General features: G+C 32.3%; 2 protein-coding genes across 2 annotated transcripts; both read left to right on the top strand.

The window, feature by feature from the left end:
* Nucleotides 1-5,956: 5,956 nt before the first annotated feature.
* On the top strand, nt 5,957-9,061 carry LOC104715257 (cation/H(+) antiporter 10). Its single transcript, XM_010432676.2, has 3 exons — nt 5,957-6,440; nt 6,557-7,582; nt 7,673-9,061. The coding sequence occupies exons 1-3, from the start codon at nt 6,228-6,230 to the stop codon at nt 8,783-8,785; spliced, it is 2,352 nt and encodes a 783-aa protein (XP_010430978.2). The 5' UTR covers nt 5,957-6,227; the 3' UTR covers nt 8,786-9,061.
* Nucleotides 9,062-10,191: 1,130 nt separating this feature from the next.
* On the top strand, nt 10,192-12,710 carry LOC104715256 (cation/H(+) antiporter 12-like). The gene is made up of 3 exons (XM_010432675.2): nt 10,192-10,404; nt 10,537-11,565; nt 11,640-12,710. Exons 1-3 carry the CDS (start codon nt 10,192-10,194, stop codon nt 12,708-12,710), a joined length of 2,313 nt encoding a protein of 770 aa, XP_010430977.2.
* The last annotated feature ends 5,898 nt before the right edge of the window (nt 12,711-18,608 follow it).

Here is an 18,608-nt window from a genome sequence, read left to right as displayed (position 1 = left end):
CAACGTTATTCTATAATCTAACTAAAATTTTTAGAAATGATTATAGTAATATAGAAATTTAATATAATTTAATATATAATTTACAGTTGCGTCATTATCATAATTTTTCGTAAAAAACTATTTTAATATTTAAAATTTATTTTATTTTTAAAAGTTAAGTATTTTAATTTTAATTTTTTGTTGTTACATTTTCATTCAGTATTAAATATATTTTATAATTATAATTATATATTAGAAAATTGTGTTTACTCATTACAACTATTAGTTCAAAATTCTCAGTTAGGAGTACATTTACTCATTACAACCATTAGTTAATAATGAATACATTTACTCAATACAACCATTAGTTCAATGTTTAAACTTTTCGTTGTAACTTTGTCATAACAGTTTTTTTACTAGTAATATAAATATAAATAATTTATATGATGGTTGTAGCTCTTTACCATTATTCTTTATAAAATATTTTATGTTTATAATACTTTTAACAAAAATTTTTTTGCAAAGTTGTGTCTCTTTGCCATAATATTTTTTATTATAAATTTTCGTTTTGACGGTTATATTTTTACTAACAGTTTATATTTAATATTTATATATTTAAACCTACTTATTATTATTTTTAAAAAAATATAATTTTAGTTTTATTCGTATCACATACTTTCAAACTATTATATTACTTTCAAATGATTTTATAATATATAATTTAAAATTTAAAATTTTTATTTTTAAATACTTCCCCGCGACATATCATAAGTCCTAGTTAAAATAAAAACTATTCTCACAAATACAACTTTAGTTTAGAAATTAAAAATGAGAATGACTTATAGGGGCTTCTCATTTTATTCTTTATTTCATCGTTTGGAAGGTTGTGTAATTGCTAATTCTCATACGTAAACTCTATTTTCTTATCCACTTAAGGGAAAACATGCATATAGCATATATGATATTTTAAGTTATTTTTTACAACATATCTATTGTATGTATTGTAAATTTCTTTTATATAAACTAGGAATTCGGCCCGTGCTTTGCCATACGGGAAAGTGAAAATTTGAAATGACTAACATTAGTAATTTCATATTTCAAGTAGAAGCTTTATGGTAATTATTTGACTGTATAGTATAAAAGTCAGAAATAATGACTAAGATGAATCAAGTAAATTAATTAAATAAAAATTTGTTGTATATATAAAAATCGATTCAGTGACAGTAAGAAAACAATGTTAAAGATATATGAATCTAGGTTTGATGAATCTTAGTCAGATAATCAATTTTGAAAGATATTCACATAAAACAAAATTTAAATTATTATTCCATCGAAATTTATAAAAATTAATAAGAGAAGCAAAGTGAAAGAGCTCATAGCTGCAACCAACCAAATTGACTAAAAAAAAAATCTATGAAAAAAATAGAAATCACAACCAATTACATGATTAATACTTGGAAGAGATGATCGATGCGAGTATAAATGGAAAACGACACCAAACAAAAGTTAGATGAAGAAATCAATAAATAAACACAATCCAAATTTTAACGAAGATAAGTGAATCAATGTAGATTAATAAATTGAAAGAAAATAATACTTATAATATTTAAAACTTGGAGGTGTGAAACAATACTCAAAAAAACAAATTTTTTTTTTAAAGTCCATAAAACTCTCTATATATATAAACAAACGTGTGAAAACAAAGAGGTGTAAAACAAAAAAGTGTGAAATAAAAAGGGGCGAGAACTAGCAAGTACATACATTGAAAGTTGGAGGTACGAAGAAGAATCACAATTATTAGATCAAAATATTATAACTATTAAGATCATTAACAAATCTAAACAGTTAGATGAGATTATTTTAACTGAGATAATAAAAATAATCTCATCTGTTAGATTTAAATTAATTCATGAAAGTAGATTTGCTATTATATATACATTAAAATATAATTTTAAATGATCTAATCCATTATTTATAAATTCGCCACTGGCCTTCATTATCGTCGGCACGGCTGCACGACTCAACGAGATTTGAACGACTTGGCCGTTGTTCCTTGTATTTTTGTTCTCCTCTTCTCCTTTTTTTCCTCTCCTTTCTGGCAGCCTACGAAGAACGACTCCTAATTAAGGTTCCTTTCTTTCTTTTCTATATATGTAAGTGACCAAGGAAATCATAAGTCATATCTTGGATCAACCCGATCTGTAACTTCTATTTTCTTTTCCATCTCATTGTCTTCCCATTTTCATTTTTCCATTTCTCAGCTGCGTTCTTCATTTCCTCTTGCAGCCTAATATATATGATACTATCTTTGTCTATGTACACATGGCTCATATATCATCTGGTATATTAAGTGCAAGCATGCAAATATAGAATACTAGGAGTTGCCCCGTGCTATGCATAGGCTTATCTTCATATTTGTTTCATTGGCAATTTTTTTAACTGTTAGATTTTCATCTTTCTGTATTTTGCTTTCTTAATTGGATTTTTTTATTAATAAAAATGATATAAATTTTTTAGGGAAAAGTATGTATCTTAAGTAAACTACACCCTCATGTATGATGGATTTTATTAATTGTTTACTTTTTTTTTGAATAACAAAATATTTAAAGTGATTCTCTTTTAGGACATGTTGTTTTGCGATGTAATCATTTTGCAATACATTCATGGCAAATTTTATGATTACAAAATAGATGATTTATGTAATATATTTGTAAACATTAAAATGATATTTTACATTAAAATGGTCAATCAATATTTAAACAACTTCATGCTTGATGTAAGCTGTATGGGAAAATGATCATCGTCTTTGTATTTTCTGTTGGGTCAAGACGTAATTTGTCAACTAAAGATTATAGACTCATATAGTCATATTAATACATGTCACTTTCAAACTACGACAATAACTTGTTTGGACGTTGTTTCCGTTGTGGCCTTACAGAAATAGCCGAGAGCTACCATCATTTTTGAGTTTTGAATTTATCCCATGAGTAATCTTTTATTTAAGATGATTAGATACAGAAAATAAATATTATATTCCTTAATGTTGAACATTTTTCATCCTCAGATTCAGATAAATGTATGATTTATTTCCCTTTTAACTGTTGGTAACCCCTAACATCAAAAACACCTTTTTTGTTCTGTCAACACAAGACGGAAAATGATACAAATCCTTCAAGCTTCAAAAGCCTATTCAGTGGCTTTAAACCTAAAATAAAATAAAATAAAGATCACTTTTTGGTGATTTTATTCACTTCGACATTGTTTAAGGCAAATCCTCATCATCTTTATTTTGTTGTTACGTGAAGACATAAGCGAAAATTGAAATTGAAGTCCCATATCACAAGTTAACTGAAATCAATTACAAATCACCTCGTATATCGTTGTTTCTTCTAATGTCTTCCTTCGACATATATATAATAGAGATCTGATCATCTATTTTAAGCTTTAGGTCTCCCTATCCGTAGTAATCTTAACAAATATCCAAGTTATTTTAAGCTTTAGGTCTTCCTATCGGTAGTAATCTTAACAAATATCCAAGTTAAAATAATATATAAAATAAAAGAATGTATAATTAAATTTTAAACTCAAAAAATCATTTTCTAACACAATTATACCGTTGTGTGATATATATATCTTAGGCTAACTTGCATTATTTTGAATTTATGAATATGTTGTAGTGTACATGCATGTAAGCTCATGGTGTCTCCATACCATAATTAACCTTTAGAACTCGTTGAGATAAAACAGAAAATGTTATTACACCTTACTCAATATATGGCAATAGGAAAAAAAAAGCTTAAATGAGAAAATAAGAGTAACTAAATTTTTTATTTGATTGTTTGGTCATTCTGTAAAGGTTTTCTCCTCCACCTAACCACCAGTCCAGACTACTACTTTACATGCTTGCATAAACTTTAGTTCCTTGTCTGAGATCTTAAATTCTCCATTTTCATTTAAAAATGAATTGTGCAATGAGAAAATCATTCACGTGATCTAAAGGAAAAATGCTTCAAAGACATTAGAACTTTCCTCGAATCATAACAATAATTTGAGTACGAAATAGAATACAATCACATGAAATATACATATTAAGGAACCAGCCAATCATCAATTATAATAGCAGAATTTGGCCGTTTAAAATTAATAGGTCAATATAAAATATTAGATGAAGAGAAATAAGAGATTGGAATATAAATTTATGACTAAACATTGAAACTGAATTTTTGATATAAATGTAAGCTAATTTATTGGGATTTAAAGCCGATAATGGGAAGTGTGACAACCCGTCCCGCGGACCCCACTAGCCCACTGCTAGCCGCCCCAAAGGACCATCCGTGGGCCCCACTAGCCCACCGCTAGCCGGCCCAACGGACTCCAAGCTGGCCCTGCAGGGCATCGATCCTAACCCCTCACTGGGCAAATGGAACTATTCATCCAAATCCACAGTAGGTTATTGGTGTACCAGGCGTTCCTCGAACCCTGGTCCCCACCCTTTAACAACCTTCCCACAGGACAAGTTGTCACCAATTGATCTGCAGATCAATTGGTGGTAACTTGTCCTGTGGGAAGGTTGTTAAAGGGTGGGGACCAGGGTTCAAGGAACGCCTGGCGCACCAATAACCTACTGTGGATTTGGATGAATAGTTCCATTTGCCCAGTGAGGGGTTAGGATCGATGCCCTGCAGGGCCAGCTTCGGGCCTATGGGGGCAAGCTAGCGGTGGGCTAGTGGGGTCAACGGGATGGGTTGTCACAGGAAGTTACTAAAACAATATTTAGCTTTGCACGGTTTATTGATTTGACGATGAAGAACATCAAGTCTTAAACAGTATCAACCATGCTCTAATTTTGTAATTGTCAAGCCATGCTCTAATTTTGAATTTGTCAAGAATACATATGGCCCATTGTTAGCATTATATTCATACACAGGTGTTTGGTATTATTTCATTACGTTATAATTGGGTGGTAAACGTAAAGATGAAAATGAAAGATACACTTCAATAGAATTCTTTAATTACCTTAAAGATTGTAATAAGTAATACAAATAACGTAATCATAATAATGGTTCATATGATTCTAATTGGTAGTGCAGATCTAAACCCCTTTTTAAAAAAATTTTAAATTTGATTCCAAACAATTTGAAAACGATTTTGGACATGATTAATGTTACATACAATTCGGAACTTCAAATAGGTGTTCAGGATCTTGACACAGACATTAAACCAGAAATGATTTAGAATTTGGTGGTGGAGTAGGAGAATTAAACCAAAGAAACCCAAGGATTAGGAGATTTTTGTGAAGGTACTTTGCAGGTGGTAGCTGCTGGGAACGATGGTTGTGAGAAGGTGAGTACAGATGAATTCGACATCGTTTGGTTCGTAGCCTTTTGATGGATGTAAGAGCTGTCAATTATATTTGTTGGGCTTGTAATTGGTCTTATTTTGTTAGGTCCAATATGAAAACGTAAAAACAATGATCTTTAAGAATAAGAGAGGATATATGTCAGTTATATAATAAGCCATATATTATGTTCTAAGCGAAGTTGAGAAAAACATTTTCTTATTATATAAGATACTAGATCTAGTAATTTAAATGAGAACTTTTCACCACCATCTACATCTCCATGACTCCATTATCCAACTCATCAATTATATATGGTTGAATCTTTCCTCACCTTTTTTTTTTTTTATGTACGTCGTCTAGTTCTATCAGAGTGTACATCAGATTTTAGCATGATAAATTCATTATAAACTTAGAGCACTTGGAAAATATTTCGTTATAAACTTAGAGCACTTGGAAAATATTTCGTAAAATTCCATGCTATTTTTTTAGTTAAAAGGCATTCAACTAATTCCTTGCTATTTAGAATCTCCTAACTTTGGGGTGTCCAAACAGATCACTTTACGCTAATTTAGGAGAAACATTGTATCAAACCTTAGCTTGCACTTTTTAATTAGCGAAGCAAATTCTCCATGTTCTAACTAGATGCAAGTTTTTTTTTTAATGAAACAAAATCATACAACTGTTAGTTTGAACCTTTTTACTAAATAGGAAGTTCCATTAATTCCAGATGGATTTTTTACAGATACTTGTCAAATACCAGAACAAAAAAAAAAAAAAAAACTAAAACTACACAAATGCATGATCCTTTGAAAACCCAAATTCAAAGACTCAAAAACATAATTACACAAAAAGACATTTCTATAACAAATTCCTACGGTTTGGCTAATTTCTTGGCCTAGCTATTTTGATGGACACGACTATCTACAGTGGCGATTGCCGACTATCATTCTTCAACATCTCTTCTCAAGGATTATGGGAGAACCTAAAATCGCCCGATGTGATTTTCGGGTACTCGCTGCCTCTCCTGGAGATGCAAATACTACTTATATTCTTCTTCATTGTCATGTCTCACATGTTCCTTAGATGCATCGGCATTTCCCAGATCGCTTCATATATGATTGTAAGCAGCGTTTCTATATGTAACTTGACATGCACGTACAAAATGTTTCAGGGACAATGCATGCAATTGAGAAAGTTTTCTGAAAAATAAAATCATATATATAAATTTATGTGCAGGCTGGAATTATTCTAGGGCCTCAGCTTTTGGATGTTCTAGAGAAATCTTCCGGGAAACTATCCGTGGATCCTGCGTTGGATGGAACCGCCATGTTAAGATGCATCTCGGTGTTTGGAAGCCTAATGTTTACGTTTTTGATGACTGTTAGAACCAGCCGGCGAATAGCGTTCCACAGCGGAAAATTACCTGTTGTGATCGGGATCGTGTCCTTCTTTGCTCCTCTGTTTGGTCTCGGTTTCAAAAACGTCTTCTCTAACAGCATTGACCCTCACTACATGCCGCTAGATAAAGCCCTAGGTGAACGCACTGCAATAGTCATAACCCAATCTGCGATACTTTTGCCTTCCACAACATTTATCTTGCTAGAGCTCAATATCCTCAACTCCGAGCTTGGTCGCCTTGCATTGTCCGCTACTGTCATTAATGACATCTTGGGGATATTTTCCATGGTACTCGCCTCTATACAAGCAACCTACGTGCATGTTTCACATGTCACAGCTTACCGTGACAGTGTCGCGGTGTTCATCTTTATTCTCATCGTCTTTCTTGTTTTTAAGCCGATTGTGCAATGGGTCATTGACCGCACACCAGAAGACAAGCCTGTGAAGAATGTATACGTTCATGCCGTGATTCTGACAGCATTTGCTTCTGCTGCTTATTTTTCGTTCTTCAACATGAAATACATCTTGGGACCATTAATGATCGGCCTCATCATACCGGAAGGTCCACCGTTAGGATCGGCCTTGGAGGCTAAGTACGAGAAGCTTACGATGAACATATTCTTACCAATCTCAATCACAGTCAGCACAATGAGATGTGATGGAATAAGGATCTTAACCGAGTTTAATGACATCTTCGTCAACGTCTTCCTAACAGTTTTAACACTTGTCCTAAAACTGGTCGCATGTCTTGCACCTTGCTTGTACTACAAGCTACCTCTCAATGAATCTATTGCTGTTTCTCTCATCTTAAGCTACAAAAGTTTCTCTGATTTCATTCTCTATGAAGCTGTATTGGATGACACGGTAACCTCCTGACCCGCAAACGTGTCTATTATAGTTAGTATTGTTTTATTTACGTAAATCTAAACATATTTTATGGTTTGTTTTTTGCAGTATATATCGCAGGCCACATACGCGTTCTTGATCATTTATTCGTTACTAAATGCTGGGATTGTCCCTCTGGTCTTAAGGAGCATGTACGATCCGAAACGAAAGTACGTTAATTACCAGAAAAGGGACATACTGCACCTAGAACCAAACTCACATCTTCGAATCCTAACTTGTTTGCACAAACCAGAAAACGTCTCTGAGATCATTGCATTGCTCCAATTGTTATCCTCCCCAAACCTAGATTTCCCGATCGCGGTCACAGTTCTTCACCTCGTAAAGCTCGTTGGTCAGATCAATCCTATCATAGTATCACACAACAAGAAATTGAAACGACTTAACAACAACTCTTACATCCATACCGCAAATCTTGCATTCAGAAAGTTCATGCTAGAAAGCTTAGAGTCCGTAACCGTGACAACGTTCACCGCCTTCTCTCATGAGAACTTGATGCATGAAGATATTTGCACACTCGCACTTGACCAGCAAACATCGATGATTGTCCTACCGTCGGGGAGGAAATGGTCCATCGATGGAATATTTCAGTCTGACGATAATTCCATAAGAAATTTAAACCAGCAATTGCTAGACAGTGCGCCTTGTTCTATAGGCATACTAGTGGACCGCGGGCAGTTCTCACGAAAAAGTATTGTAACAAGCAAAAAAATGTACAACATTGATGTTGGTGTGGTCTTCATTGGAGGCAAAGACGATCGAGAGGCACTATCGCTGGTAAAAAAGATGAAACATAACCTTAGGGTCCGTGTAACCGTGACCCGACTCGTATTCAACAATGACGTAGAGCCAAACTGGGATAACGTTCTGGATAATGAAGGTTTAAAGGATGTAAAGGTTCGAGAAGATAACAATGATATTGTTTATATAGAAAGGGTTGTGACCAGTGGTGCAGAGGTAGTCACCGTTGTCCGATCGCTGGCTGAAGAGTACGATCTTATGGTTGTTGGGAGAGATCATGATATGACCTCAAAAGAATTGTCAGGACTAATGGAGTGGGTCGAACTTCCAGAGTTAGGTGTCATTGGGGATTTGCTGGCAGCTAGAGATCTCAACTCTAATGTCTCGGTTTTAGTAGTTCAGCAACAACAACAACAAGTGTGACCACATGTTTTGATCGCAAGACTATCCATTTCCTTAGGACAGGAGTTTAGAGAAGATTTATCTAAAATAGTCATTTATTTGTTTGATTATAATATACATTTATAGAAATATTCGGTGAAGTTAGAAAAGAGAAAAAAAAAATCACAAAATTTGTTTATTCGGCTTTTCCCACTTGCCTGGATTATGTTTAGGGATTAAATCCACTAGAATAAAAGAAATGTAAATACAACATATTTGCAAATGAGTAAACCAATTGCAGGAAGTATTATTATTCTATTTTTTATATTATACATAAACAGTTTAATAAGGATGCACTAATCATGAGTTTAGGTCAAAATAAATAACTATAAATAATATTTATATAATAATAACAATCCGAATAAATGCAAACAACATTTGCGATCTTTAATTGTCTTTTTTTTTTGTAAAAAATTGTTTTTATATGTTTTTTTGAAAAACATTCATACGATTGCAACGGTTCATTGTAGAGTTATGTCTTTTCATCATATTTTATTCATATTTTTTATCACAATTTTTTGTTATAACAGATGTGTCTATTTAAATAGTCATGACTTTTAAACTTTTTATATATTTGTCTCTTTATCAATAATTAACAAATCATTATTCGTTTAAATACATTTTCTGTTTTATGTTAAATCTAAATAATTTAATATCTAATACTCAAAATTATTTTATAATCTAACTAAATTCTTTTGAAATAATTATAACAGTATAAAAATTTAATACAACTTAACATTTAGTTTATAGTTGCCTCTATTTATCATAACTTTTGTAAAAATAATTATTTTCTTTTTTAAAATGGTGTATTTTTATTTTTATTTTTCGTTGATACATTTTTACTCATTATTAAATATATTTTATTAATTATTAGAAATTTGCATTTATTTAGGAAAACCATTAATTCAATATTTTTAGTTAGGATCACATTATCATAATAAATTTTACTAGTAATAATATATTTAACCTTACAAAACTCCTGCAATATCAACTTTTCTAATAGTCAAAAACCACGTATTAACAAGTGATGCTTGGGGATTCGAAAAGAAAAATATTGCACCAAACGTAAATTCTTCATATATTCGTAAATTCACGTTTTTCAACGAACAAATGATAGACTTTTTCTTTTCTTTTCTAAATTTAGGATTCCATTAGTTCCAGGAAGATTTTGTTGTCAACATATGTGTAGCTTTTACAGCTTGTATTATGTTTTTAAACAAATTCAACCAGTTTTCCACTAACTAACTCTTGCAAACAAATCGATTACTTATCAAAGACCTAAAGAAAACAAAAAGAAATGGATTACTCGTCTCCTTTGAAAACCAAAAAATTCATTCTTTATAGTTTTTTTTGTTCTTAATTATTTTTCAGAATTGATACACAAATATATGAATACAACGACCTATTTCCACGGTTGCATACCCGTAGTGTTCAACATCTCGTCTTATGGATTTTGGGAAAACGTAAACTCGCCAGATGTGATCTTCGGATATTCATTGCCTCTCATGGAGCTTCAGATATTACTCATCTTCGCATTTATCGTCACGATTCACATATTTCTTAGATGCATTGGCATTTCCCCGGTTCCTTCTTATATGCTGGTAAGTATACCTTTGCACATGTTAACGTGACGTTCAAGTAAAAGCAAAAATTAATGTAACTTTACAAGCACGTATAAAGTTTTAAGCGACATTTGACAATCTTGCATCTTAATAAATGTATATTATCTTCAGGCTGGTCTGATTCTAGGGCCTCAATTGTTCGATCTTAGGGAAAGATCATCAGGAAAGTTATCGTGGGATCCAGTACTAGATGGAAACGCGTCGTTAAGAGGCCTCTCAGTGTGTGGAAACATTATGCTTGCGTTTTTGATGACAGTCAAAATCAGCCGTAGATTGGCATTCCACAACGGATGGCTACCCATCGTGGTCGGGATCTTGACCTTCATTGTTCCTTTCTTCGGTGGTTTGTGTGTGCGGAATCTCTACACGAGCAATATAGACCCTCACTACTTACCGCATAAGAAAGTCCTTGCCGAACGCACTGTTATCATCTCAACCCAATCCTCGATTCTCTTGCCCACAGTCACCTATTTCCTGTCGGAACTAAAGATCCTCAACTCCGAACTCGGTCGCCTTGTGTTGTCTGCATCCCTAATTAATGACATATTCGGGTGTTTGGTCCACATACTAGCCTATCTCAGGGGAACGTACAAAAATATCTCCCCAGTGACAGCCTACCGTGACCTTATAGGGGTGATAGTTTTGATTCTTATAGTCTTTTTAATTTTTAGGCCGATTGTAGAATGGATAGTAGAACGCACACCAGAAGGCAAACCTGTGGCAGATGTGTATGTACATGGTGCGGTTTTGAGCGTAATTGCTTCCGCCGTCTACTCCTCATTCTTCAATATGAAATACCTTTTGGGACCATTCTTTATGGGCATCATCATACCAGAAGGTCCACCTATAGGATCCGCATTGGAAGCAAAGTATGAGGCTCTTACAATGAACGTTCTTATACCAATCTCAATCGCATTCAGTACAATGAGATGCGACGTGATGAAGATCATCTACGAGTACGATGACATCATGTACAACATCTTCTTAATTGCTTTTACTGGTGTTTTGAAAATGGCGGCTGGGATGGTACCTTGCTTGTACTGCAAGGTACCACTCAAGGAGTCCATAGCCGCTTCCCTTCTCTTATGCACCAAGAGTTTCTCTGAAATCTTTCTATATGAATCAACATTCGACGATTCGGTAAATTTTTCCCACATAATATTCACAATCCATTTCCCAAGATCTTCACATATTTATTTGCTTTGTATTTGCAGTATATATCGCAGGCTACATATACGTTCTTGATACTTTGTGCGCTTATAAACTCCGGAGTTATCCCCACAGCCTTGGCCGGACTGTACGATCCAAAGAAGAAGTACATTGGTTACCAAAAGAGAAACATCATGAATCTCAAACCAAACTCAGATCTTAGTATCCTAACTTGTGTACACAAACCTGAGAACATCTCTGCAGCCATTTCATTTCTCCAATTATTTCCCTCCAGCATCATGGTCACAGTTCTCCACCTCGTGAAGCTTATAGGGAAAATTGTCCCGGTTTTAATCTCGCACAACGAGAAAACGAAACGGCTAGTGAATAACTCCTACATCCATACCGCAAACCTTGCCTTTAGCAAGTTGGAGTCGGTAACCATGACCATGTTCACTGCCCTCACACACGAGAACCTGATGCACGATGACATCTGCATGCTCGCGTTGGAACATGCCACATCGATGATTATTATCCCGTCGGGGAGGAAATGGGCTATAGATGGGACGTTTGAGTCAGAGGACGAAGCCATAAGACGTCTAAACAAGTCGTTACTCCAAAATGCACCTTGTTCTATTGGAATACTCGTGGACCGTGGACAGTTCTCGTGTAGAGGCACGAAAAGGTACCACATCAATGTTGGTGTGCTCTTCATTGGAGGCAAAGATGACCGTGAGGCTCTCTCACTAGTGAAGAAGATGAAGCATAATCCTAGAATCAAAGTCACAGTGATCCAAGTTATCTCAAACCGAGAAACGGAGGCGACTGATTGGGAATACATTCTTGATCACGAAGTCTTAGAGGATCTTAGAAATACAGAAGCCAGTAATTGTATTTCATATACAGAGAGGATTGTGACCGGTGGTCCTGAAGTAGCCACCACCGTCCGGTTGCTCTCTGAAGCTTATGATCTCATGGTGCTTGGGAGAGATCACGGCATGGCACAACCGGACTTTGATGGACTCAAAGAGTGGACTGAACTCCCAGAGTTAGGTGTCATTGGAGATTTGCTAGCGGCTAGAGATCTTGACTCTAGAGTTTCTGTTTTGGTAGTTCAACAACAACAACAGACATAAAAAGTATTTGTCTGGTTATTGTATAATATACTAGAAAGTAGCCCACGCGATGCGTGATTTATGTATGCATTATTAACTTGAAATATAAAATAAAGTAGTTATTTAATTATATATGAAACGTACACATAATATATGTGTTAAAAATTAATATTCATAATAATACGGTTCAACTACAATTTTATAGTTTATATATGTTATATAGTGTTTCATAGAAGGGTCATGAAAAAGAGGAAAGTTAAAGTACATATTACTAAATATTTTTGATTACAATGTATTGTTGAAATTATTTAAACAGTATGTTACTAACTTACTATAGCAATAAGACCATTACTTGTAGCAAAGTCAATTAATTATGGTATTTTTTTTAAATAGTTGAGATAAATTATATATTTTTCTTTTTTTTGGAAAATAAGAAACTGATAAGTAGTAAGTGTAAGATCTACTTAATTATTTTGATAGATAATTTTATGTTTTCTTATATATTAATTTTATTGTCATTATCTAAAAGTAATAGTTGACATAAAATAATTTTATATATGATAAGTCAATTTTAAAATAATTTATTAAAACGATATCACAAAACAAATATCTTATACTATAAGTTTAACCAGTTTTTATAAAAATTCTTAAAAAGAAAAGTGTGTAAAATTTAATAAATTTTATATCTTCTATATATTGTCTCCATTTCTAATAATTTAAAAATAAATAGTATAATTAACAATAAATTAAGTTTTGAAGTTATTGTTTTCTGTTATATCATAGGGTGATAAAGCAATTATGTTATGATACCATTATGTTTTTTTTAGTACATATGTTTTAAAGACAATCAAACTGTAACTTATAAATTACTATTAAATACAAATTTCTTTTGTGTCTTCTATATATGATTATTTAATATAATGTGAGTTTTTTATTATATATGATTATTGAATATAATGTGAGTTTTTTTATTAGAAAATCTTTTATATTTTTAAATTATTCTATCATATAGTAATAGGACAATTAGTTACAGAAAAGTTAATTAAATTTGATATATTCGTTAAATAATTAAGATAAATTAATTTATTTATAGTTTGGTTGTTTTGGGAAAAACAAAAAACTGATAAGCATTCTAAGAAAAAAAGTGTAAGACCTTACTTAATTACTTTGATAGATAAATTATATTGTCCTATATATTAATTTTATTTTCATATCTAAGAGTAATAGTTAACAAAAAATAATTTTATAATATGATAAGTCAATTTTAATATAATTTATTAAAACGATATCACAAAACAAATATCTTATACTCTAAGTCTAACTAATTTTTTTATTTAAATTCATGAAAATTTAATGTAAAAAAATTTTTCCTTCTATAAATTGTCTCTATTTCTAATCATTTTAAAATAAATAGTACAATTAACAATAAATTAAATTTTGAAACTATTATGGGGGAGATCATAATAGTTTTGAATCTATAAATTGTATTAAATTGTTTTCTGTTATTTCATGGGGGAGATCAAACAATTATGTTATGACCCCAATTTTTTTTTAGTACATGTTTTAAAGACAGTCAAACTGTAACTTATAGAATCTTATTAAATACAACTTTGAGTTATGTCTTTAATACACTATATATGATTATTGAATACAATGTGATATATATATATATATATTAGAAAATCTTATATATTTTTTGAAATTAGTCTATCATAAATTAATTTGGTTTCAGTTTTTACTTTATAAGTATGAAACCATTTTCTATTTTTATTTAGTTTTAATTTGTTTATATTTTTTAGTTGGGTTGATCAATATTTTTTTTAAGGTTCTATGGTGAATGATTTCATTATGAAATATATTAGATGTTAAAACTAAAAAATGGAAGAAAGAAATTTGTGTTACAATGTTGGGAAATATCAAAAAGCAAACTATAGAATATTTTTTTTTAACAAACTATACACCAGATACAAATAAAATAAAGTAAAATAAAAAATAGAATGTTAAATTTAAAATTAATGAGAATGACATGTGTCACAAAAGTGAAGTGCCAGATGTCACATTGTTAAGCAAAGTTAGAAAAAAACCTTACTTAATTACTTTGATAGATAAATTATATTGTCCTATATATTAATTTTATTTTCATATCTAAGAGTAATGGTTAACAAAAAATAATTTTATAATATGATAAGTCAATTTTAATATAATTTATTAAAACGATATCACAAAACAAATATCTTATACTCTAAGTCTAACTAATTTTTTTATTAAAATTCATGAAAATAAAAGTGTGTCAAATTTAATGTAAAAATTTTTTTCCTTCTATAAATTGTCTCTATTTCTAATCATTTTAAAATAAATAGTACAATTAACAATAAATTAAATTTTTAAACTATTATGGGGGAGATCATAATAGTTTTGAATCTATAAATTGTATTAAATTGTTGTCTGTTATTTCATGGGGGAGATCAAACAATTATGTTATGACCCCAATTTTTTTTTAGTACATGTTTTAAAGACAGTCAAACTGCAACTTATAGAATCCTATTAAATACAACTTTGAGTTATGTCTTTAATACATTATATATGATTATTGAATACAATGTGATATATATATATATATATATATATATATATATATTAGAAAATCAATTTTTTGAAATTAGTCTATTATAAATTAATTTGGTTTCAGTTTTTACTTTATAAGTATGAAACCATTTTCTATTTTTATTTAGTTTCAATTTGTTTATATTTTTTAGTTGGGTTGATCAATATTTTTTTTAAGGTTCTATGGTGAATGATTTTGATAAGCTCAAATTAAACCCTAGAGCTACTCTCTCAAATTAAGTGGTCAATGCAGTACTTAGGGGTCGAATTCCACAAGGACTCAAGACTACACAATAAATTATAGAGTTTTTCAATTATGCTAAACAGATTAAATTGAATTGAAATAAAAGCAATGCAAAATATTAAATAAAACTGTTGTAAATTCAGAAGATCAAAAAGCTAGGCCTAGGGAATTTCTCAGAAAATTATGAAATACTAAATAAATCAATAAATTAGGATTCAAACAATTAAGAACAGATCTAGAACTCTAAATACTTTTGTTAATTAAATCAGTTCTCACTGCAAATAATATCTAAATTTAAAACCAGAAATTCCAAATCTCTTTGCAAAATTCTAGGTAATAAATCAGCTTTAAAAACAAGTTTAGATTGTTCACAAAATTATTAAATCAAATCTCTTTGCAAGAAATAATTTTGCTCTTCAAAAGGTTTTATCAGGAAAATCAATTATATTCTCATATCAATTTATTTTCCTAGGGTATTAATTCTAGATGGCCAATCAAGGATTAATATGAAGAACAACCTAAGATGAAGATCTAGCAAGATAAAGAATCCTAAATAAACAGATCTAATAAATCATAAAATCCCTTTGAAAAACCCTAAACCTAACAATCAAACTACTCAGACATAATCAATGAAGAACAAGACATCTTTCTGAATAATAAGCAATTGAAATTAAAAGAGTAAGAAGGAGTTTAGAAATTTTCTCTACAAAGCAGATCTGATCTCTCTCTCCCAAAGCTCTCAAAATCTCACAGGGTTGCAGGAAAAATAAAACTTGATAGAATAAAATTTTAGGGTTTGGAAAACCTAAAAACTATATATATATGTCCTAAAACACGTCAGGGACTAGTCTTGCAAATATGGAAAACTTCGGGCAACTTTGTAAAACTTCCAAATTTGGCTCTCTCGTTGGTTTGGACTGGGTGTCGATCGATGCTAAGGCAGTGTCGATCGACACCATCTCCTCTGATCGATTCCAAGTTGATTTCTTGCGGATTATTGCTCCAAACTGATCCAGATTGCTCCACTTTGCTCCTTTCATGCTAAAAACCTGTAAAGACTCAAAAACATCCTAGAAAACAAATCAAAAGACACTAAAAGACTCTTTATATCATGGTTAAAAACCACAAAAACCATGATATATCAACTCCCCCAGACTTAGCCTTTGCTTGCCCTCAAGCAAAACATAAGCTTAGACATGTGAAAGAGGTTTGAAAACAGGGAACTCACTCAACTGCATAATGATTCTTATTCGCACTCTTCATTTACCTGACTCAAGAACTTACTACTCATACTTAACCATGATTAGCATCAACATTCCTTACTCAAATCCCACAATCCTCTGGAATCTCTGAAATCTCCATTGTCATCTCATTAGTCAATATTAAAGCACAAATAAGGTGAATTCTTACCTTGGGTGTATTGATCAGTGGCATATGGACTCTCTTCAGGCCAAGAAATTCTTCTTACATCTCCTTTCCTCTCCCTTTTCTCACTTCCAATTTTTTTCTTCTTTTTTTTTTTTTAAATCAAAGGTGTTTGCTAATACCGGGGTCATCGGTAATTTACCTACCTCTCGCTTCCAAGCTTTGTGTGATCATTTGACTCAAGAGTAGAATAATGAGGTCACTGGTAATTTACCTACCTCTCTAAACTGATCAAAATCATCTCATCTTTTATTCTCTCTTTTTTTTAAAGCACTGAAGGGAAGAGAGAGGGGAGACATACTTTGAAAAATTGCACTGTCTTGTATGGCCTGAAGAAGAAGTCTAGTCCACTGATTTCCAACCCCAAAGTAAGAGATTAAGTCTGGTTAAAATCCCTATAAAAGTTGAGACAACGTTAGATCAATCAGATATCCATTGAATAAGGGCTTTCAGGATTGTTGATAAGGCTCATAGTCTTTCTAAGCTTCAGTTCTGAGATCAAGCATAAACAAATAATCATTAGAGTGTTAGCCAAATAAGAGAAATCATTAGTCAAGATCATAATTCCCAAAGACACAAAGAAAAATTTTGAAAAATTTGACTCAAACTTTATGGTTTTGACTGACACAACTGAAACTCAAAAACAGAACACATAGTTAGTAACTAACCTCCCCCAGACTTAAACAACACTGTCCCCAGTGTTATCAAGTAAGAGGAAAGGAAAAATAGAAATAAAATAAACAAAAATCAAAATCAAAAGAAAAAGAAAAACTACCAGTGGGTTGCCTCCCACTAAGCGCTTGTTTTCAGTCATTAGCTTGACTGTGTTGGAGCTCAGGAACCTGGTGGATCAGAACATGGCATTGAGGTCCTCTTCATCCAAGGTGTTGTATAAGCTTTAGGTGCATGAGGTCTGCCAAGGATGTGAGGAACAGGACCAGGGCGGGATTTAGGGATGGGTTTGCTTCTCTTATGTCCTGCAAAATCATCAACAGAAGAAACAAGCGCTCTACAATAATCTCGTGGCTTGGTTAACTGCAAAACAGTTTTTATCTCTGAAATTCTTGTTGATGATAGGAGGAAGTTTAGGAGAAGAAGATGCATACCTTGGCCTTACCTGAGGACTCTGGAAGGTGGAGTGGGAGACTTTCTGTTTGGGAACAGGTTTCTGACTTAAAACATCAGTCTTGGAGTTGCTCTGTCTCGGTCGTGGAGGGGTGTCGATCGATACCCTCTTGGTGGCATCGATCGACACTGAGCCTGATGCTCTTGTTGCAGAAACTTTTTCAACAGAAAAAGTCTGTCCATCAATAGTAGGAGCCCTCCTCAGCTTATCCATCTCAAAATTCAAACTCAAACCATCCACATGCAGTGCTATGTGTCCCTTCTTCACATCAATGATGGCACCAGCTGTAGCCAAGAAAGATCTTCCTAAAATGAGAGGATCTTTAGGCTCTTGATCATACTTCAGCACCACAAAGTCAGTGGGAATCATAAAGTTGCCAACTTTAACTGGAATATCCTTTAAAACACCTTCAGGACTTCTTCGGGAGCGATCAGCCAAGATAAGAGAAATCTGAGTTGGCTTGAATTCTGTCATCCCAAGTCTCACAGCAACAGAATGTGGCATCAAGTTGATGCTAGAA

Source organism: Camelina sativa, chromosome 9, assembly GCF_030686135.1.
Source record: "Camelina sativa cultivar CO46 ecotype springtype chromosome 9, ASM3068613v1".
NCBI lineage: Eukaryota > Viridiplantae > Streptophyta > Magnoliopsida > Brassicales > Brassicaceae > Camelina > Camelina sativa.
The sequence above is the reverse complement of the archived record's forward strand: the minus strand, read 5'-3'. Positions and strand labels throughout refer to the sequence as shown.